Source organism: Pipra filicauda, unplaced genomic scaffold (genome assembly GCF_003945595.2).
Source record: "Pipra filicauda isolate LSUMZ 115617 unplaced genomic scaffold, ASM394559v2 scaffold36_size6622888_pilon, whole genome shotgun sequence".
Classification (NCBI taxonomy): domain Eukaryota; kingdom Metazoa; phylum Chordata; class Aves; order Passeriformes; family Pipridae; genus Pipra; species Pipra filicauda.
In genome coordinates, this window is record NW_024104498.1 from 2,792,536 (window position 1) to 2,816,345 (window position 23,810).

Below are 23,810 nucleotides of genomic sequence, written 5' to 3' on the forward strand. Positions count from 1 at the left end.
CGCCGCTTCCGGGCGCGGTGGGGCCCGGTCACCAGGGCGACGGGGCAGCGGGGCCATGGCGGCGGCCGTGCTGCCCGTGGCCGTGTTCGGCTGCCGGCCGCGGGTGGCCGGCGGCGTTTGCTTCCTGGAGGAGCAGGTGGTGCTGCACGCGGCCGGGGCGGGCTGCCTGCGGCTGCACCTCGAGCACAAGTGGCACAACTTCATCCCAGGTGGCACCGACCCCCGGCCCCCCCGGCCCCCGGCTCCCCCGGCCCCGCGGCCCGCCCTGACCGCTCTCCTCTCCGCAGGCACCGAGAAGAGCCGGGGCGTGCAGGCGCTGGCCGTCAGCCCCAACCGGCGGTTCCTGGCGGTGTCGGAGGCGGCGGGGGAGCAGCCGGTGCTGGCGGTGTACGAGCTGTCTGCGGAGCGGGCGCGGCGCCGGAGGGCGCTGGCGACCGCCGAGCTGCCGGCGCGGCAGGCCGTGTCCCTCGCCTTCTCCCCCGACGGCCGGTACCTGGCGACCGCCACGGCCATGCCCGAGGGGGTCCTCACCTGCTGGCTCTGGGAGAAGCATCAGCTGGAGGCGGCCGTCCGCCTGCTGGCCCCGGGCAGCGGCCCCTGCCAGGTAACGGCGCCACCTCCGCCCGCTGCCGAAACCCAGCTGTGACAGCCCCTCTGCGGCTCGTTTTTAACACTTCGGTTCGCAGCTGACTGTTTCTTTGGGAGCGCATTGCACTTTTCGGAAAGATGGATAAAAGGATCAAACTTGAGTTCAACAAGTACCGGGGTGCCAGGTAGCACGTATGTTCATCCTTCAGGATATGTGCACAGTACGTTTTCCTGTGGCCACGTGGCTTCTATCCAGGGCAAAAGGAGGAGAGGGCTCCACGTTGTCCACATGGTAGATTTCATACAGTTTCTGTGACCTTTCTTGACATCTACTGTTGGCCTCCCTCAGCAATAAGACACTGGGCTAAATAAAGTCTTACTTTGACCTATAATGGGCATTCTCATGTCTGTATGTGTTCTATCACATGAGATTCTCTTACATCACATCAGGTCTATGTCATGGGGCCAGCACAGCTGGCCAGTGCCAGTAGGATGTGTCCCTTGCCTCCCTGCAGAAACACTTACTAAATATATTGGCTGTGCTCAGTAATTAAAGCTCTTAGCATACTCCTGCACCTTTTCCTTCCTGCAGTCTTCTATGTGCAGATCAGAGGAGAAGAGTGGCTTGGAGCAGGCTGATGGCACTTAAATGAACCCTGCAACCTGCTTTGGGTGCCCTTTTTTTAGAATCTTGTAGGGAGGTAAGATGCTTCCAGTTGGGTGAATTACTGAATTCATGAGCTCAACTCCTAAAGAGGGGAGAGTGACTGTAAAGACTCCCACTGTCTAAAGTCCTATTAAGCTCCATTAAGCTACATCCTGCTCCTTTGTACCACTTATAAAAAATGAGTTCTAACCACCCCTGCTATCCTTCATGTTGGATATTGAGATGGCTATTCCATCATTTTCACAAATAAACATCTAATTATGTGGATTCATATGCATAATGTTTGCCTGAAATACAGAAGTTATTCCTGGCCTTTAAGAACAAATGGTCACACTTTTCAGGAAGCTTGCTACTGGAAAAACTTTCTAATCAGCAATAAAGAGGTATTTTGGCCTTACTTTTGTAATTTAATTTTGAAGGGAAGAGACAACTTGCTTGATACACAGTTTTGAAAGGTGGAAAACTGCAATATGTAGTTATGATGGTTAATTGTTAGTCTCTTCTGTATTCATGTATGTTTCTATGAACTGTCTTCCCTTCTTTGTTTTCCTTTATCTGGTATTGAAAGTCTTCAGAACAGGTATAACATTTGCTTGTTTGTGAACATAGTTGTAAAAAATCCTTTCTCTCTGTTGTTCCATAGGTTAGCTTTAGTCCTCAAGACAGCACCCAGCTTTGTATCACTGGAAATGGCTTTTTTAAACTTTTTAAGTACAGTGAAGGAAATTTGAAGCAGATGAATTTACAAAAGGGAGAGCCAGAAAACTACTTGTGCCATGCCTGGCTGTCCGAGGAGAAAGTTGTATGTGGCACTGACACAGGCAAACTTAGCGTGTTTGAAACTGGAGAGCTGCACTGGGAGACAAATTTAGAGTACAGAAAACCACCCAGGGAACTAGAAGAAGATGCAACAACAAAAGAATATGAGAGGTAAATCTGTTAAATATTATTACTGATAGTTTCATGTTTGTGCATGCAGATTAGTTGCAGGCCATTGACTGACTTCCTTCTTGTCCAGCTAATGATTTTGATTGCTGCCAATTAAAATTTTTTTATTTGTCTTTATTCTTAAGTCTTTATGCATTTCCTGCTTGCAGCTCTCTTGATGTTTCTTGTGGACTGGCCTCTGAAGATATTACACAACATAGTTCTTTGCCTCAAATATCTGCAGTTGCAGCATATTCCAAAGGCTTTGCATGTTCACCTAGCCCAGGAGTTGTTCTTCTGTTTGAGAAGACCAAGGGACAGGAAGCCTACGAGGAGAGTCAAGAAATCTGGGTAACGAGAAAAAAGCTTTTCTAAGCAATTATACAGCAGAGGCCTGTGTAGAGGACTGTGAGTGCTTCTGATTCAGTTATTAATAATAATTTTTAGCACATTCTAAATTGCACTGTAAGCATTAGCTAACTGTGCTGGTGATGTTGAAAGGAAGGGAGTTGCCAAAGGTCACACTGCAAGTCAGTGGCTGATGTTCAGGTAATTCTGCATGTTCCCTTCCCACATGTAAAATGTGCTTTGAGGCTGCTAAATTTCAGGGAGCCTTTAAGAAACTTTTATCTGCGGAGACTTTTGGAGCCAAGAAGCAGTTTACATCAGTTTTGAAGAACTTGGCTTCTTGGTGTTTTCCCAAGGAGAAGCTTTTCTCCCCTCAGATATTTATTAGAGCTGTCATGAGACTTGTGCACTCTTAAATGATCCAGTAAGGTTTCTATTCTAACTGTTCTATAGTGTATGCCTTGACTTTCTGCAGTCTCTGGCTGAGAACACTTAGCTCTAATGACCTGGTCAAGACTTCATACTCTGGTCCTAAAAGGTCAGATTTTTCCTATGCTTGAGACCCTGTAATAAGTGTTATCAACCTGAATGATACACTACGAAGAACTGTTATTCTGAGATCACAATTTTTAGGCAATTTTGATTCTGGCACTTGCTAGGTTTTTTCTTTATGTTTTTCTGCCATCATTTTCAGTCTTGCTAATGCAGTACCTTAGATTACTGCTGAAATGTCTTCTGATACTTTGTTTCAGCTGTAATGCTATAGATACAGTTGTCCTCTTGTCCTCTATTCCCTGCCTTACAGTAGTTACATGCTATTAAATATCCCATTTGTCTTGCTGCTATTGTGTATATCCTTATTAAAGTAGCATTTCAGAAATGTTTGTGTGTGTGTGCATGCCTACTACCAAAACATGGAAACCTGGCATATCCCATAGGATGCATTTTCTGTGCAGCTTCCTCAGGACCAGTTCAGAACTGAGCCAAAAAAGTCAGACAGACAGGACATTACATGTATATGCTTCAGCCCCTCTGAGGAAACAATGGTCATTAGCACAAATAAACATCAGCTATACATGTTTCCTATGGTCTCCACCAAACTTATAAGGGTAAGTGCAATCCTATCACATTCCACAGCCATCATGTCCAGTAAGGGATGTTTGTAATGTCACAGCCTATTGAGTGTTGTTTTCTGTGATGCATTCTCATAAAATCCTTCAAATAGCATCTGAACCCTTGATTTTTTTTTTAAGTATCTACAGGGCCAGGAGGTATTAACTGAATTCTTGCAGAGTTATAACCCACCCCAGAAGGGGAGGGTAACACAGGTTCTTGTTAATAGATCCCTTGGGGCAGATTAGAGTGAAATAAAACTGATGATTGGTGTTTGTAAATATATATATGTAGGGTTTATTTTAAAACAATTTGATTTCAAAGGAATCCAGCTATGTAGCCGTTTTGGTCGTTATCATCTATAGTAATATAGCAATATAAAAGCATAAAAATAACACTTCAGAAAATGTATAAGGAAAAGAAAGAAAGGATAAAAGTTGAAAGATATATGATCACCACACATTGGATCCAGGAATGAAACTGTTATGTTCAGAGCAGTGCAGTTAAAGCATTAAGTGGTTTCCTCATTCTGCTACTGTATGCAAAGACCCACGAGAGATTTCTTGTCTGAGTTACTGCCTGCAATGAAATATTTGTGATTTTTTTAATGTTCTCATTCCTTCTCAGGAGAAGACATCTTATTTTGCATATCTGAATTTCCCATTGCATTCTGATTCGATCACTGGTCTGGACATGTGTATTTGGAAACCCATTCTTGCTACTTGTTCCCTGGATAGATCTGTCCGCATCTGGAATTACAAGACGAAGTAAAGAGTTATTTATCTTTGTTATTACCTCTTGCTTTTTTGTATATTGTGTTTAGCAGGCAATCTCATATGAATGAGTGTTGTTCTGGTAAAATTCTTGTGTGGTGTGGGACATAAATGGTCTTACTGGCATGATTTGTGGAGTGTGAATATGCAGTGCCTTTAAAATCAGTGCCAAAAGAATCCAAAGCCTTTTCTATTAAGCTATTTTTAATGTCAGACTTCTCATATTTTTGGAAAAAAATATCTTCAGGAAAGTTTCATTCAGCTTTATCTTCAGATACTGTTGTCCCATCTGCTGCTTCTTAGCCATAGTTCTCAAGCATAATGACTCCAGCTTTTAAGGTTCTGTGGAGGGAGAGAGAGAAGAAACCAAATCTCAAGAGATGTTTGTGTAGCTTTGCAATCAGCGACTCATTTACCTTCTTCGTTATATTCCAGTATACAAGGATTTGCTCTTGCACCTTCCACACCTAATCTGTGAACCAGAAAGTCAAATTTGCCTTTGTTTCCTGTAACATCTGTGTGACCATTACTTAACTGAATAACAGCACGTTTCCTCAAGGACAAGGCACAGTCAGATTGTAGCTGCAGGTGTCCTTCCAGGGCCAGATAATGTCCTGTCAAGCATGCATAGGGAGTTTGTAGGATTCCATACTGCACAATGGTTTTCTCTTTCAGCACTTTGGAGCTGTGTAAGGAGTATCAGGAGGAAGCATACACAGTATCACTTCATCCCACTGGCCTTTTCTGTTTGGTTGGGTTTTCTGACAAACTACGATTTATAAGTCTGCTGTACGAGGACATGCATGTTTTCAAGGAGTTTGCTGTGAAGAAGTGTAGAGAGGTAAGGAATGATGCAACAATGAAATTGGGGAGTTATAGGGAGCAGAGTGGTGAGGAACATGACAGAATATAGAAACTTCTCCAATACATCCTAGTAGGATTTAGGATATCAAAGCATAGGGAAATGGATTCTGACTACTGGAAAACAAGCCCAGAGGCTGATGCGTAACTGTTGACCTGGGAAGCAGCAGAAGGGGTAATTTGCTCAGAAATACTCAAGGACAGAATTTTCCAGGGGAAAGCATCAATTAAGACAGTAGTAAGAGCCTAATTATGAAGTTTTCTTTTTGTGTAACAGTTTGATATTAGACAACGTCATATAAATTCAATGCATGAATGTTTTTATCCACTCCATCTACAGTAATGGGTGGTTGTGTTCTTTTTGTAGTGCTCATTCAGTAATGGAGGCCATCTTTTTGCTGCAGTTAATGGAAATGTGATTCAAATTTATTCCAGCATCACCTTTGACAATGTTAGTAATCTGAAAGGACACAGTGGGAAGGTTAGTAAACAAATCCTATACAATACAACACATTAACTAGTTGATAAGATGCATTTTGAAGGGGTGAAGTACAATTTTGGATCTGAAAGGGCCCCAAAAATTGAATATAGACATAGAAAACTCAGTTTTCTTTGGTCAGTAGGCAAAGTGTGCATGAACTAGATACATCTAAAAAGTCTGTCCTTAAATTGAAGGTGAATGATTGGCAGGGAGCAAAACCAGGAAAAAAATCCCAGTAATAAATTATAAAAATAAAACGTACCACTCAGTATTGAAATGAACTTCTTCCTGACAGTGTGTTCATAAAGTAGTTCTTACTGATCTTGTGGGGGTTTTTAATGCTAAAATAGAATTGGCTGAGAAACACCTAGGGGTTTTTAAGTAAGACTTTGATATATGATTCCAAAGTTGTCATGGATTTACCAGTAAAATGACTCTGTGCTGTATGTCTATAACCTACACATCAGGCTCCTTGGTCTGTTTTGCCTTTGCCAGATACATGCAATTAAATGGAGCGCAGATGATGCTAAATTTGTCTCCTGTGACACACATGGTGCTGTGTTTGAGTGGAACTTGATGACAGGTAAAAGGGAGTCAGAGTGTGTGCTCAAGACCTGCATCTACAGCAGCATTTCCCTGTCTTCTGATGCCAAAATTATCTTTGCTGTTGGATCTGACCAAACTCTCAAAGAAATTTCAGAGTCTTCGGTGAGCAACAAGCACTCTGGGATTTTGCTAAATTCTCTGGGGAGGGTGCTAGTGCTTTGGTTTCCTTATCATCCCTTTGGTAAGTAGAAATTGGTCTGGTTTTGAGAGCTGTGATATTTACTGACACTTTTGTATTCTTATGTACTTCGCCATGAAACCTGAGATTTTTTGCTAGTTTTGTCTTTTTGTAATTTTACTTGGATTTACCTAGAAGTTTTCTAATCCAGCTAACAAACTTAACTAGGCAATATTACATCAACTGTTTTGCTGAAATACAAGTGTATCACATCTACTACTGTAGGCTATATGCATTTTTTTTCCCAGGAAAGTGGTAACTTCTGTGTGATGTTTCAGATCATACATTCACATGTGAAACTTGGCTTGAAATTTTAATACTGCATATCTATAATAAATATAGCGATTTTATATCTAAATATTTCTCTTATATCTAAAATAAATTTTAAAAATCTGTAGAGCTTAATACTAATTACTGTTCATGACTTTACTCCCATAGGCATGTAAATTCTTTTAACTGCATTATTTGCTGCAGGCAGAGGTGTGACAATTGGTCATGCAATAGGTAATCAAATACTTAATGTATTCTGAGGGGTTTGTGTGGTGGTTTGTGTTGTTGGGGTTTTTTTTTAGATCCAGCATGAAGTGCCTGCCTATGGCGTTGTTTATACTGCTGTAGCTGTTTCCCATTCCGGGCACATGATATATGTTGGTACATCCCTGGGGACAATCCGAGCTATGAAGTACCCACTCACCCTGAAGAGGGATTTCCACGAGTATCAGGCCCATGCAGGTGCTGTTACAAAGGTAACATAAAGTACTTTCTTTTCCCTGTGATATCAGGAAGATAATTTTGTCATAGAATCGTTTAGGTTGGAAAAGATCTGTAAAATCATCGAGTCCAACCATTGCCACAGCACTGCCAAGTCCACTCTAAACCGTGTCCCTAAGTGCCACATCTACATGCCTCTTAAATACCTCCAGAGATGGTGACTCCATCATTCCCCTGGGCATCCTGCTTCAATGCTTGACAACCATTTTGGTGAAGATTTGTTCCCTAAAATCCAGTCTGAACCTCCCCTGGTGCAACTTGAGGCCATTTCCTCATGTCCTATCACTTGTTACTTGGGAGAAGAGGCCAACCCCCACCAGTTCCCTCAGTATGCTTTGGTAGATCCCCATCCTCCAGGAGGCCACATGTTCTGTCTTGTTAAAACTGGTCACAATTTTGGCATTTTAAGTATTACTGTCAACTACAGCACCTTGAGTTATAGTTGCACAGTCCAACACTGGAATATGAACTTCAGTTATTGGAACTCTACTTTCACCTCAGGGATGAGCTGTATCAGCTCCCAGGTACTTTATGCCAGGCCATGCAGCCACAGGAGGCCTGGAGGAGGGGACAGCAGTTATTACCAGATAGTTCTAGAGCTTAGTTACAGTTTCAAAAGGAAATATTTAGCCATCTGTTCCTCAAGCAACTTCTCAAAGAAAAACACTGGAGACCTTTGGAATTGTCACATAAATTGCTTGTCTGTTCTATAATTGTCTAGAAGGCCTTTCCTGTTCCATTTTTTTTTAAATCTTCCTATGGCTTTGAGAGCAGAAGCAGATCCAGTGTCTACATATGTTCTTCTTTTCTTTCCCTTCCCCTGTTGTTTCAACCAGGGTGGAACAGGAGTAAAGGACATAATCAAAATGTTGGTAATGGGGCTATGTTATTATTTCCACCATTGACCGTCTGTGGTAGAAATTAAGGGAGTACATGGGTTGGGAGAAAAATTTGGTTTAAAATAAAACTGTGTCTCCATTCTTCCTTGTCTCGTCTATATATTTTGTTGTCTCTTCCTTCTAAGATGTCAGTAACAAGTGATGACCAGTTTCTACTGACTGCTTCAGAGGATGGCTGTATATTTATCTGGAAAGTGCATGATAAAGAAGGTGGGGCACTGAAAGGGGAAGCAGCAGCTGAGTATGCTGAGGAAGTGCTGATCATGAAATCAGATATAGATGAGAAGGTAGGAGGAGCGACTTGTGAACTTAAACCACGGGATTCACAGTGTACAGCTTATGAATTACATTTGCATGATGTTTTTGACTAGCTATTCCTATATGGCTTTTATGGCTTTCGTCCTAAAAACAGGTTACAGCAAGTAGTTGCAGCTGCTTGTCAATCTGCAAACAGCATTGTACAAACAGGGAGTGTGGAGAAAGGTTTAGACTTTTCTCTAATGCTTTCACCAATCTCTCGAAAAGACTTTTAATGGAGTAGAGAAGTCATAAGATGGGTTTCTATAAACCATCTTGTAAGATAACAAAGGAGTCTTACTTCTAGAACTTCTGAAGATTCTCTGTAAAGGCTGTCATTCATAAATATGTGCATGTAAATAAAACATCCTTAATAAGCTGTTGCTAATGGCAGATATTCTCTCTGTTAAAATTGTCTTCTCATCCATGTCCTAACAGAGTCAGGCAATACTAGACCTGCAGATTTGTGTGAAAGATCTACAGACAGAAAGTGATTATGAGCTACGTCTCAAGGACCTGTACTGTACTGGAAAAATAAAGGCATTGGAAGAGAATTTCACTCAGGAAATAGACTCCCTTAAAGCCCAACACCAGGTATGATTCATACTGCAGAACCAAATACAAAGAAATCTTTCACTGAAGAGTTGAATTCAAGCTTGTATGAAATATGTATGAATGCCATAAAGCATCTGAAAAATTAATCGTTCCTTTCCAATGAAGATGTTCTTGATATTTGTAACACATGAAGCTACCTTTGAATCAAATATCTTATAGGAACAAGGGGATGCAAGAGTTCTCCTAGGTAACCTGTAAGTATCTTCACATAAAAACAGCACATAAAATGCTGCCTGAGACCAAGGATCAATAGTAGAAATGGTATCATGCCCTAAAAGCTCCTTCACATACAAGCTTGCAGCTGCTGCAGGATCTAACAGTTATTCTTCTCAGTGATGCCTTCTTTGTTCTGTCTGCTTAGATTTTTAAGAACATCTGCTGAGGTGTCTTTTATGTTTTTTGAAAATGAAAGTAAAAATATATTCCCTGGATTTCTTCTGTTCGTGTGCTTATTGATTTCTCTTGTGGTGAAGCAGGACATCCCTGCGAAGGCAAAGGCTATTATAATTCCTCACAGTGTCTTATTTATCTGTGTCTGGTTATTCTGTTCTGTCCATCTGGATTTCTGACCTGTAATTTGCTATATTTCTGGACTTTTTTTTAGATTTAGAAGGCAAGTGACCCAGTAGCAATTTCTCTGACAGTAAGAGAGCTTGAAGTAAGAGATTACATATCACATGATTCAATTCTGTCAACCTCATGCTCTTTTTGAGCCTTTGGGTGAATATTGTCCTGTTCTGGTGATTTGTTACTGCATAATTTGTTGAGTTGTACATTGTCCCTTCAAGCAGTGTTTCCACATATAGGATTCCAGTATGAAAGCCTGCCAAGTTCCTTACAAGTTTTAGTATTTTACAGGCTTGTAATTTTCAAGCACTCCTTTTATACCTTTCTTGTCTTTTGGCCCTACAAATGTTCTAGGAGGTTTATTTATTTTTATTTTTTGAGGAAGTTTAATTATTCATTTTAATGTTTTCTTCAAGTAGTTCTTCAGACTCTTTGGCTTGTCTCATTGTGGGTTTTTTTTTCATTCAAATAACCTGAGTTCTAATCTTTCTATTTTTCCTCTTTTTGTACAACTTGACCTTGTACAAGAAGCCATTTCAATTCTTGTGGAGTCCTCTTACCTGTGTTTTACCTGTGCTGGTTTTTTTCTGCAGTTCTCCAGCTCTTTTGATAAGTAGTGCTTGGCTATAGAGTTATGATAATCTCAGCTACACTAAAAATTCTTTAGACTTGCTGATTATAGGCTTGCGAGCAAAAGCCTTTGAAGGTGAATAGAAGTTCTCTAGGCAGGCAAGTTGTACTTGTCCAAGTGTCCATATGTGTTAAGATTGAACTGAATGACAGCTTTGGACAGGCTTGGGACTAACCTTTCCAGCTGTTGTATCCATCAGACAAATAGAATATTTCTGCTTATGCAAGACCTGTGCAGTTATTATGAGAAGAAAGTGAAAAAATTGTTCCTATGGTACAATTCTGAGCTTTTCTGGGAAATTTCTCACCTATTTCCTTGTTCCCCTTCTTTGTGCTTTTTTAGAAGATTATTTGTATTGGTAGTCAGACATCATTTGTAGTGGTAGTCAGACATTCCAAGCAAATGGCAATCAAAACTGGCTCTTGCTTAGGTTTATGTCAGACTGTGCAAATGTCAGTGTTTTAGGATCTTGGGGTTGCTTCACGTGAGACAAGAAGCAGCTTGAACTTTAATATCTGGACAACAATTTATGGAACTGCAAATTCTCCTCAAGCAGGAACACATAAATGAGTAGAGACTTTTGTAGCTCACAAACTTCTCTTGTTAGATTAGGATTTTACAGTACATATATTGTATTATATTATATCCATTTGCTACATTCCCTTAGTTTTCCATAATTTTATAATTTGTCATGACAAACTGATCTCTGGTAAAACTTGCATTAGTGACACATGGCATCTGAATTTTGGTGAGGGACTTCCAAACACGATTCTGTTGTTGTGTATGTATTCCCCACCATGGGGCAAGAGCACAAACAATTTGGACATTGCTTCGTCTATTTTCAAATTAAAATGTATTTTCTTATTTTTTTCCCCCCAGATTTTACAGGCAGAGAAAGAAAAACAGGAGCTACAATACGAGTGTCAACTGTCTGAGCTGGTGAAAAAACAGGCCAGGGAGGTGCAACAGCTAGGTTAGACTATAATGAGTGTTTGCAATTAGCAACTGGAGGAAATGCTTTGGATTGATAGCAAGTTATGCAGGGATGGATTACTAGAGTAGAAGTACAAGGAAAAATGCACATATGTCATATAGGTATTGTACACCAAATGTTTGCCTAAACTGCACCACACACATGCCCATGATGAGAACATGCTGGTGGGCCCTGTATCTTAGAGGTTTGCTAATTTCTTCATTTATTTTATAGCTCACTGTGCAAAACCAGTGAAGTTATACAGTTCAGCAAGGAGACTAATGTACAGTGTACATAAAATGGAAATACCTGGACTCCAGATTCGTAATCAAGATGAAAATACTGCAAATTAGTCCCAAAGAGCAAGTCCATCTGTAAACGAGTCCATTGCCCACTCATACTTTGTAACAGTTGAGCTTACACAGCTCTGCCATGGTTGTCTTCTCAAGGGAATGCCTAAATTAGTTGTCAGTTTTGTATGGCCACAGAGCCTAAAGCCCCTGTATATCTGATGAAGAAAGTGATGAAGTACTTCTACTGTAATTTATTGCAACCAGCTGCCAAAAAGCCAGTAGAGAATAAGACAGTGCTGCCTGCAGAAGGATAGGACTCACCTCTCGTTTCTATTAGTTTTATCCATTCCATATGTTTCCTGTTAACAGAATCTGCAAGTAATAAGAAACTCTTAATGGAAAATGAGAGATATGAGGAGCTGCAAGTGAAATCCCAGAAGATGCAGGAGGCATATGAGAGAAAACTGCACAGTTTGGAGGAGAGCAAAAGCACGGCTGTGAAGGAGCTGACAGAGCATTACGAGGAAAAACTTAAACAGAAATCTGTTCAGCTGGAACAGGTAGGAAACTTGATTTGCAGTTTGATTTGTTGACCCAGTTTATCTTCAACTGTGATAAAATGTTCCCCAGGACAGGAGAGGTTGGCATCCTCCCTGCAAATCCTAATCTGCCTGTAACCTTGGGAAAATATGTTGACAGGTAAAATAGTGATGAGGAAAACCCAGCTGAGTTACCAACTTTTCTGGGCTCCATACCTTGAGTAACCTGCTAAGATTAATAACTTTGGGCATTCTTAGCTAAATCCAAGAATTCCTGTTTATTAATGTGGCTTAGTTGGTACATTTAATGTAATTGAAGAAAGATTCAATCATGTTGTTCTAGTGAAGAGAAAACATTTTGAAAATGGCTAATTACATTCCTGAGTCCTTGAGGTTCCTACCTGCATAATTTAGGGAACAAAGATAAATACCCTGAATACTTAAAAAACTCTTGCACACTGAGGTCAAACACTTGGCTTGAAAAAAAGGCAGCCAGATAACTGATACTTACATATCTAGAGTCAGTAAATCCTATCAACATTACTGTTTGCAGCCCTGTGTTGCAGTACCTGTTTGAAAAGAATGTGGGAAGAGAGGCATACAGAGACTGAGGCAAACCTGAGTGGTTATTGGTTCTAATGCATCAGAAACAGCAATTTTAAAAGATCTTCTCAAATGTCACTTTTTTGTGATTTCTGCAGCCAGAACAAGTTTGCTGATTAGTATTTGGGCCAGGTTCCTACCTTGAAGCATTCAAGTCTTAGGAATAATTAAAGAGAAAAAAAAAAAAAAAAAAAGAAGAATTTTTAATGTGTATGTTATCAGTTTTTAAAGTTACTTTAATCCCCTAAGAAGTTACCTTAAATGATATTGCTGCCATTGAAAAGGCCTAAAATAGATCCTCCCAGGAGAAACAGTTACAAACAACCTGTTATTGGTCTCATACTGTTGTCTTCTCTAATCCTTGCTTTCCTTAACTGCAGGCAAAGGAGAATATGAGGAGGCAGATTCAAGCACATGAAGAAATGGAGAAACAAATTTATGAAGATGGAGACAAAGAAATCTCAGAGATCAAAAACAAGTATGAGAAACAGCTCAGCGAAGAGAAGGAGTCCAACACGCAACTGAAAGGAGAAATAGGAGTCATGAATAAAAGGGTATCTTTTATTCTGTGGTAGGACCAGACCTGCACATGGAGACCTGTAACTGAGGACTGAATGTGATCAATGGCATGTCAGTTTAGTCCATTAATTTGATCTGTAAATATGTGGCATTTCATATGAGAACAGTAGCCCCTTCTTAGGTCAGTTTGAATGTTTTAGAATATTTGGGCAGAGGAAGAAGCTGTGTGCTGATTGTATTGCTGATATGATTAGAGATAGATGATAGAGGAGGTGTGTTTTTATTAGTACACTTTTTCTTATCTACATGGTTTTAAATTATAAATAATATTGTTCATCCTATGATGGGAAAGAAATGAACCTTTTAATTTTTCTAAGATCCGATACGTTGCTTTGTTAGTAAAATACTTCTACTGCTTCATTTGATGCAGTAAACACCGTGTTTTGTATGCATCATCATTTTTTATTGGTTTTGCCAGGATTTTTAAGGAGGCATAAAATCTTTTAGCTCTTTTATTGTCTGGGTATTGTGTTTGCCTAAGGAAGTTAGAGGGACAATTTTTCTTTTTCATTTTCTTCAGTATCTATCTGCAGACAGAGAGGTTCTTTTCATACCCTCTAGTATCATGGTACTGTCTTTAGTTTCATTATCTTTGAGACACCAGGAATTTCTCCATGGTTTGTCCAGCACCATTTGCTGGTTCTGACTTTCTTGGCTGTGCAGATCTTAGTACTGAGGCAGGGAATTTGAGGGTACCCAAGAGCTATGAACTAGGCACCCTTCCAGTCTACTTTTGACATCTTCAGAGATGTATGACAAATGTTCACCTTAAAAGAATTTTCCATGGATTGTGTGTTATTTGCAGCTGATGCTTGGGTATAATATCCATGCCCTTCTTGCTTCTGGATGCAAATTCCTTGCTTCCTTGTAGTGCAGTGGGTATTCTATCAGAATATACATGTAACTGATGTGATGCTCCTTCATCATATCTTAGTTTGATATCCTTTATCCCACACTGTGTATAAGGTATCTTACAGAATAGCATGGCTAAGTTGTGCATAGCTTTTGGAGACTGCTGAGTTCTTACTTGTTTGCCTCTCTAGTTGAACAGCCTACAGAAAGAGCTCAAGGATCGAATCAGGGATATTGAGGAAATGAGACTGGAACAGCAGAAGCTGGAAAACATCATTAGAGCACTGGAGAAGGACATCTTGGCACTGAAGACAGAGATTAAAGAGAGAAGTGACACTATCCTAGACAAGGTGAGAAACTGGACAACTGGCTGAGATCAAAATCACCTGCCTTAATTTAATACAGATATTTATTTTAATTGTATTTGCTGTGATAATATCCCGTGACTGGAAACTCAGTTTGGGATTTTAGTTTTTAGTTGACATTCTAAACTTTCCTTGAGGGGCTCAAGTTCAGGATGTTGGCTTTCTCATCCCCTGTTCTGGGATCTGTAGATGGCTCTGCATTATTTGCCCCCTGCCCTCCCACCCAATCTGTAGATTCGCAACTGAAGTTCAGTCTTCCACTAGATCTGTGACTGCTGGGTTTGCCTCTTCTGTATTTATGCCTTGTCCTAGGGATCTTTTTGAGAGTGCTGGGTCTGATTCAGATCTCTGCACCGATTTCTTCCAGGAGAAGCATATATATGACCTAAAAATGAAAAATCAGGAACTGCAAAATTTCAAGTTCGTACTGAGTTTCAAAATAGAGGAGTTTAAGAAGCAAATAGAGTCACGTGAAAATGATATTAAAACAATGAAGGAACAGATCCAGGAGGTGAGTAACGCTCTCATTTGGCCTCTGCTTCTAAGCCCTTTGTCTGAATACAAAGGTGACCCAAAAAGTCTCATGAAAGATTTCACCCAGTTTGCTCCTTGGCTTCGTTCAAGGATACACAGCACTGATTCAATATCTTTGCAGCTGATAAAAATATTTGCACAAAACAGCTGCTATTTAGTTTTCTATCACGTGCTACCAGTGATCAACATGGTTATTTCCTGTTTCACTATTTAATTCTAGATTTTGCTTAAAAATAGATCTTATCCATATGTGGTTGCCCTCCATGTGCCCTATAAGGTTTGCAAGACAGTGCTTTTGCTGATCTGGGGAAGAGAGAGAGAACTTCTTCTCTCAGAAAAGTTGCAGATTTGTGGAAACATAACTCTGCTTAGGGCCTAGGTACATGGACAAATTATATTCATCATACATGGGAAATTTGCATGTATTCATACTTAGCTTGCAGTAAATTCATTGAGGCAACTTATTTGTGATAAAAACTTACTATGATCTCTCCATAACTCATAGCCAAACTAGGACTATGGTGACATAGCTAATCAACGACATATAAGTCTGTTTATTCAGAACAGCCTTTAAAATAAACTGAAAACTAGTGAACAGTTTGTATGTACTTCAGACTAGCATGATGAAATCCCTGTTGTCTCTTCTGGTCACCATGTTATGCCAGTTAACCCTGTAGTACCCTTATTACTTTCTTCCTGTGTGTTCTATGTATGTACCCACAGCTTTTCAATTCATTTGTTTCTTTTCAGTGTCAGGTTCTACTTATTGTTGCCCTTAATCTTTCCATTATCGACCGTTCATTTCTATCTCATCCATTTTTATTCAGATGGAACAGTAAAGCTCCAGTTCAGCTCCAGGAAATGAAGGGGCATCACATAATTTAAATAAAGGTAGCTCAAAAGGGAGCTGCACATTAATTTTTGTGCTTTCTCTGTGTTCTGACAGAGGGCAGTGTTGTTCTAAAATTGACAGTTTCGTGTTGTAATTCAAACTGAAGGGGGAGCTACTCCCTCAAGTCTGTATTTCCAGTCTGCGGCTTTCCTGTTTTTTGTTGTTTTTTCATGTCTCCTCTTAGTCCTGATTTCCTCCTCCTGCTTCCTTTCAGATGGAGGAGGAGCTGGAAGGATTCCACAAGGAGAGCACGCAGTTGAAGCTGAACATCACACAACTGCAACAGAAACTAAAGGCGTCTTATCGCGAGATGGACAAAGAGAGGCAGAAGGTATGGGGTACAACCACTGTGCAGCTCCTACAGAACATTTGTGGGAACAGAACACTGGTGGAGCATTAATTTGAGCAAACAGGTACTTCAGGGATACTGTGTCCAAGGACCAAGAGAGTCTGTGGTCAGTGGGGACAAAGAAAACTTCCAAGCCTGCAGCCAGGTTAGAGAGTTGATATTAGAAAAACAATCCAGTTATTTAAGTGTCAACACATATTCTCCTGGGTTTAACAGAAAACTGAGGCAAATGCTTAACAAATTACCTGTTCCTGCCCAAGCTTGAAATCTGGGGACACTTGGCCTAACCAGGAGCAGCATGTAGGATACCACCTAGGCATTTGTAGGATGAAATAAAGGGTCAGGTCTTTAATGGAGAAGTCAAGGACCCCTTGTTTGACAACAAGCACATCAGACATGAGGGAGGATAAGGGGCTGCTGGTGAAGGTGGAGGAGCTTGGCAGGCAGTGCAGGAGTGAGGAAGCAGGTCGAGGGACCAAGAGAGAATGAGAATGCAATCTTGATGTGAAATCAGCAAGTTGTGCAAGTCTCTGATAAGTGTTTTGACCCTAGCCTTCTCTTGACAACTGTTGTTTCTAAATAAGAATGTAGGGTCCATAATAAACCACTGGTTTTGAGATGACATCTCTAGATGCTGGCACTTAGATTGCCTAATGCAAGTATCTTATTATTACTGCTATAATCTAGAACTGCTGTTCAACTTGTAGTGGTCACATCCCCAGTGGGTTTTGTGATTAATTTATTTTTTTAATAAATGAAGTGGAAGTAAAATATATGAGAGTTTTCACCAGTTCCCCTACACTTTCTAGAAACTTTCTAGAACTCTTCTAGAAAGAGTGTTCTGATGAACCAAGTAAAAATGTGACCGCCTCATTCTTGCAGAAGCAAGATATGGAAACTGTCATCAAACGATTTAAAGCAGATCTTCACAACTGTGTGGGCTTCATTCAGGATTCCAGAAAAATGAAGGATGGTATCCGTGAACTCTACAGCAAGTATGTGCAGCAATCAGACGTGGTGAGTCAGGACCTTTGCCTTGTCCTTGCAGGTTGTTTTGTCTGGTTGTGTAATTACTGAGGCAAAATGCTGTGCCCTCTCAGGTGGAGGCTGAAGCAGTGGACACAGATTTGCAGAAGCAGTACATGAAACAGCAAGAGTATCATGAGAGGAGTTTGGCAGTTTTAAAAAAGAAGGTGCTGAAGGATCAGGAAATGCACCAAGCTGCTTACATGCGCCTCGTGCAGGTAATAAGCCTTTTCCTTGTGGTATGGAGGGGTAACAGAGGAAGTGGCTGCACAAAACACACCTTAGTAGCCTTACTGTTATGGTTTCTTAGGACTTTGAAACAGTTCTGGTTGCCTTCCTTGCCAGAAATTCCTAAATTTTTCAAGTGCTTCCATTAAATATCCAGAACAAAAAGAGCATGATCTCTAAAGTCAGAAATTGCTGCTGGTTTGTGGATACTTTTGTTTAGCTCCCACTCCCTAATGTAAAAGGAGATAGGGAACCTCCTCTGCCTGGATATTTTTAAAGAAATTAGTGTACTTATTTTTTATTTCAAACAGTATTTATAATTGCCATCATAGTCAATTTGCCCCTGTCTGAGTGTCAACCTGTACTTGCTATGCGGTAGTGTTTAGGAACTAATTTTGGAGGAAGAAAAGGAAAAAACTTACTTTCCTTGGCCACATAGTCCCATGCCTACTTATCTGAATGCAGAAGAACTTTCTGGTTTTCACATCCAGGTTTTTCAAGGAAATTCAGAAATACAAATGCCTATTTTGTACTAAGATCTCTTGCTCAGAACCCTTGTTCCTTACAGGGCAAGGTAAACTTGTGACTGCTGGGGTCAAAGATCCAATTTGTTTTCATCTGGAGTGAGAGGATCTAAAGCCCCACACCACACACCCTCGGAGGACAGCTTTTCTAGTTTCTTCTTACCATAATCTCCTTCTGCTCAGTCAGCATTTCCTTTTCCCTCACTAGTCCTTTCATCATTGTTACTTTATTATGCTTCCTCAGGATCATTAGAACTCAGCCCCCTCCTTAGTCATCTGTTCTTTGCTGTTTATTCATAATTTGCTTCTTCAGGGCTAGACAGCAGTGATCTTCTTCCCTTCCCTATTTTAATTTTTTTTACCCCTCTGTGAGTTAGATGTTTCCTTTGGCACAAAAGGAGATGGCTTCAGAAAATAACCTGAAGAATTTCCTTGCTGGAATAGGGTGACAGATGGTGTTCATAATGATAATACTTGATGTCTTGGATCAGTAAGCCTACCATGAAATGATGATTAAAACCAAATTAATAAAACATCTGGAAGATGAAGATATCAAAGATTCTAACCAGCCTGGTTTCTTCAAAGAAAAAGCAATTCTCTGAAGTCCAGTAGATTAATGAGGCTTTACAGCCAGGAGGAATTATCGTGGTCTTCCAGTCCTTCACAGGGGGCTTTCAAGACTGGTTTAGACAAACTTCTGTCAGGACTTGCTTTGAAAAAGTAAATGACATCTTGACAATCTTCTAGCTCTGTATTTCTGTTGTTCCTCAGTTGCTCTTACATTTTCAGAGTTATGCATTCCTCTTTGAGTGATTATTCATAGGTACATTCCACTAGTGACTGCTGCAACAGATGATTAGAACTGTCAAGATAATTGTAATTATTCTTACCAGTTGACAAGTTGCTTGTTGTACAACTATTAGTTTTCCCTCCAGCCTTCTGTATTTGTCACTTGGATACACAAGAGCAGAGACACTGAATAATCCTGTAGTCATGCTGCTCGAACTGAAGCCCATATAGGATGATCTTTTCTCTGTGTCCTACCTGTCTCTGACAGTCAGCATGTAGGGACTCCCTAGGCTGCAGATTGCATCCAGGCATCCTATGCAGTTGGACCTGATGGCCTCATCCTCCATGCACTTGATCAGTTCCCTTTTCTGAAACAATTGGTTCTTTGCCACAGCATCCTGTGACAGTGAGTTTTCCCATGAACATTTGTTTTAATCCATTCTATGACCACTGCATTACAGTGCAAGCTTTCTGTCAGAATGCAAAGATTGAACTAAAGGCTAATCTCTCTGCAGAGAAGGCTTCTTCAGTGTCAACCAGCAGCCTTTTAGCACCCAGCAAACCAAAGTTATTGCTGCCAACCTGAACTCCAGTGCATCTATCTACAGATAGTTGCAGTAAGCTTTGTACCTTGTTACTAACCACTTTCCAGTTGTGTGGTGCCAATACTTTTATAAGTATGCTGTAAGGAACTGAATCATATGCCTTGCATAATCTTTTATGGTAACATAATTATCAACCAAAATCATAATTAAAAAAAAAAACAAAAACAAAAACAAAACAAATCCAAGATTTGAAGACATCTTTTTCATGGGAAAATTTCATTAATCCTTGTTCTTATCTCCTGTTGTTTTAGTGGATTCCCTACAGCTTGAGACTGGTATTACGTGAGGTACCCAAAGCATGCCTTTTTGCCGTTTATCTTTTTTAAATATTGACACTTATGATGAAATTCCAGGGGTTGGAGTGGTGCTGTCTTCCAAACTTCTAAAAAAACCACCACAGGTGGCTGAAATAGTTGATATTCTTGGTTCAAGTATGATGGCAACTCTTTAATATTTGCCTTAGTTATTGAGGTGATAAGGTATTTTACTGTCTTTGTAAGAGGCAAATATGCAATTCTACTTCTGTCTCTTGAATTCAAAAAAGAAATATTTAGTTAATGGTGCTCCCGTTTCTGAATCATGAACAACAGTTTTATCATCCTTCACTAGTATTACCCCATACTGCTTTTGCTGAAGTCTTTGAATCTGTTGCAACAATGGGTGAAGTACATTTACTGGTACTTCCACAGCTCCTTCAGCAAAATGCTTCATGGTAGGCTACTAAAAAAATTGGAGTATTGAACTTTTATGGGCTGAAAACTGACTTAAAAAAGAACAAAAGACAAATACTTGGCTAACTTCTCCTCATGTTAGCAGTACATATCTCAAATCTCCATGTACTTTATATATTCCTTAATAATTCAGAGGGGGTGTTGAAAAGTGATGTCTGCTCAGAACTGATGAAAAGGGCTTTGAATAACTGCAAGGAGATGCAGATAATTTAAGTGAACAAATGCATACTGACAAATGAAAAGCAAAATAATACACACTGGAGGGAGGGATGGGAATTCTTCACATTAATTCTGAATTAATTGGATCAATCTAGGAAGAGCCCTGAGCTTCCCTGTGGAATTGGCAAGGAAGATGATACCTTGGAGTGCAGCTGCAGTCAGAAAAGCAAAGCAAATATTAGTTTATTGAGCTAATGTGCTTTGAATACTGTCATGTTTTGTGTCAAATCTACTGTGGCCTTATCTGAAATGTGTGCTGTACTGATTGCCCTGTATCTTCTGCTGGTGATACTGATTCTGCACTGTCCACTGTCCCTCTCAATGACATGAAGGTACATATTGCTCAGCCAGATGGTACCTGTGCTTTTCCTTATACAGCATAATGTTTTTGCAGGAAAATGTGAGTCTGATTAAGGAAATCAATGACTTGAGGCAAGAACTGAAGGTGGCCAACACCCAGGTGCACGACCTCCGGGCAGCACTGAGATTGAACAAGAAAAAGAAAGCAATTCAAGACACAGGTGAATAGTGCTTCTTGTGTTTACCATATTACAGAAGCCCTTTTTGTCCTTGATGAACAATTCCATTAGCTTGTCTGCCTGGTGATACCTGTTATATTGTAAATATAATTTATATATATATATATAATAAATTGTATATTATATTATATATATTATAAATTGTATAAGCTGCTAAATACTGCAGAATCTTACTACTTAGATCGAGTGCTTCAGCCCTGAAAGATGCCTTCCCTTGTTCATGCCAAAGAACTGTATGAGCAGGACCTTTGTTACTGTCCTCTCTGATTTTATCTTCTAGCTCCCTCCAGTGAACTGCTGTCTGGCCCAGCTGTCCTGAGGTTGAATCCAGAGATGGAAAGTGAGAAAATCATAGAAATTCAGCAGCTAGAAATTCAATATCTCCGAGACCAAATCCAGGAGAAGGGGCAAGTCCTGAACTGTCCAAGTTCAGTCTCCTTTAGTCAGAAATCTTCCTGAGCTGAATCTGGAAAGAAGCTGCAAGACACAGCAACACTGACCCGGTTCAAGGATGCCTTACATAATTATATCCTCCTGGCAAGATTAGAAATGCAACAGCATAGATTAGACTTCCATGATCCTATACTCTACCACTAGAAGCATTTGTGCAACACTCACTGCTCTGAACACTTCTACTTTCCTGGAATCCACCCTTTCCATGAGATTTAGGAGCCAAGAGAAAAAAATAAATTTGTGTGAGTGCAAGACTAATCTTTGTGCCTTCATGCTAGGGCAGGTAGTCACCTTTCTCTTGAAAACTAATGTGTCCTAGTTGAGAAGAGCTGGTCAAACTCTGTAAGCCTTTTCTGCTAGAATTCTAATTTGGTGTGTCTGTGCTGCAAAATTCAACATCAGCCTTTTGTTTTCCAGGAATGAATTGCCTGTGTCCATACAAAGGACTGCTGCTATTCCAAGCAGGTATCCAGTCAGAGACTAACAATCAGTTACCTTGTGAGGGCAACCTTTGACTCAAGCACACCTGAGCTAGAGCCCTTGCTCAAGCCTCTGCCTCCTGTCTAGAGATTAGTTGCCTCATCTGCAGCAATAATTTCAGCAGGACAAAAAGACAGGCCAGTTTCAGACTGCGAAATCTGGAATAAAGTCCAAAACTTATGTCATAACTCTCCTGTAACTTTGATAAATTGATTTTTTTTCCTTGTCTTTTTTCCAACATCCACAATCCCTTTAATTGAGTTTTTCAGTGAAATTCTCCAAATAAGTCACTCTGCAAAGTACTCATGTACAGAAAAAGGCAGGGAGTCATTTCTTTAATAATGAGGGGTAAAAAATTAAATTTTTCATCTTTGGTTGTTGGTGCATGACACAAGGTCTCACTGAGGAGTACTTCACATACATCAGAAGTTGAAGCTACTGACTGGGCATGGAACTGTATGGTGTTATAACAGCCAGTATTGTTACTGTTTCTCTTCCTATCCTGAACTGTAGAAAAGTGACAAGTGCTCTCCACATCCTCCTAATAATATTACACAGAAGATGGTGGTGCCAAGGCTGGGTAACGGGTAAGCTGCATTACCATTAGGGATACTGGACTCATTTCCAGGGTAACACCATGGCAAAATAGATGGTTCCATGAGCTCCTATGACTTTGGAGACTCCAGCTGAGTGCTTTGTCCATGAACATGGAATTAAGTTTCTTTAGTCTTTTTTTTTTCCATTTTGCATCTTCAACCTGTATGAAGCATGGGTTTCACAGGAGCAAAAGGAAGAAGGATGGAATTAGTCTGTTAATGGGCTATCTTAACACTCTTTCTTCCTCCTCCCCTCCCCATATAATCATCTTGATACTTCCTGTACAGAAAGAGGATGTAATTAATGTAATTAGTAAATATTTTAGAAACTAGTTCCCTCTTAAATTTTTAGCACACACCCATTTTAATTTGCTAGGCTCCCATGTGGTGTAATTTTCCCCTCTCTCTGTCAGAACAAATTGAGTGGTAGAATCATAGAACGCACTGCTTTAACAGTAGTGGTTTAGAGAAATGGAATCAATCTTTCTGAAAAAGAAGAACCTTGTCCTAATATACAGGTGAAGAATTATTTCAAAATGGTGACTGATGTGCTCAATAATATGCCCCTGTGTCACCCTCATTAGAGAGATTTTAAAGGCAATACAAGGCCTGTCAGAAGAAGCCTTAAGTAAGCACCTGCCAAACTAGGCTGAAAAGGATTTTGAACTTGATCTTAGCAGCTAAGAGGCAGCTAAAACATTGCTTGTATAGGGGAACATTAAAAGTCAGGCACAGCAGAGTGTTACAAGTGAGGTTTATCAAAGATCTGCTGGAAGCAAAGTAGCTGTACAAGCCCCTTCTATACTGGGAAAACCAGACAAAGGTCAAACTCCCACGCATACGCTGCAGAAATGTTGTAGAATAAGTTGTAACTGGATTATGGTTTTGTGGGCTAATGGTCTTCTAAATTCTCTCAGGGTGCAAAGACACTTTCTGCTTTCATCCTCCCTTGATCCGTATTGTTCTGTTTCTCCTTTTATCTCTAAACGAGCTGGAAAGCATCTCATGCTCTTATAAAGCTACAGCCCATTCTTTTAAGTGAATGTATGGTTATCTTTAAATGTGAATAAGGTTTCCCCTTGGATGACTTCTTTGTTAACTGGGCCAACTAAAAGACCAGGTTTTTCTGAGTAAGGTCAATCTCATTGTTTAAGGGTGTTTGTATAACAAAACTCACCACATCTCCTTTGCTGTTTTAGGTTTAGGACAACCTCTGGATTGATGATATTTCACAAATTTCAAAAGATCTCTCAGATTTTTCTCAGACAAATTCCTGAAGCCGTCACACTCCTTGGTTTCTATTTGATTAGCATATCCTA

General features: G+C 40.2%; 1 protein-coding gene across 1 annotated transcript; it reads left to right on the forward strand.

Annotated features, from left to right (window-relative positions):
- The first annotated feature begins 19 nt into the window (after nucleotides 1-19).
- Nucleotides 20-22,083, forward strand: CFAP57 (cilia and flagella associated protein 57). The gene is given in 23 exon segments (XM_027747153.2): nucleotides 20-209; nucleotides 288-604; nucleotides 1,899-2,185; nucleotides 2,353-2,533; nucleotides 3,487-3,639; nucleotides 4,271-4,410; nucleotides 5,092-5,257; nucleotides 5,645-5,758; nucleotides 6,254-6,466; nucleotides 7,115-7,288; nucleotides 8,338-8,499; nucleotides 8,948-9,103; nucleotides 11,202-11,295; nucleotides 11,958-12,148; nucleotides 13,111-13,284; nucleotides 14,353-14,511; nucleotides 14,894-15,037; nucleotides 16,167-16,283; nucleotides 17,184-17,318; nucleotides 17,402-17,545; nucleotides 20,818-20,944; nucleotides 21,243-21,379; nucleotides 21,381-22,083. Coding segments are annotated over 23 exon segments (3,720 nt in total). The 5' UTR covers nucleotides 20-55; the 3' UTR covers nucleotides 21,462-22,083.
- The last annotated feature ends 1,727 nt before the right edge of the window (nucleotides 22,084-23,810 follow it).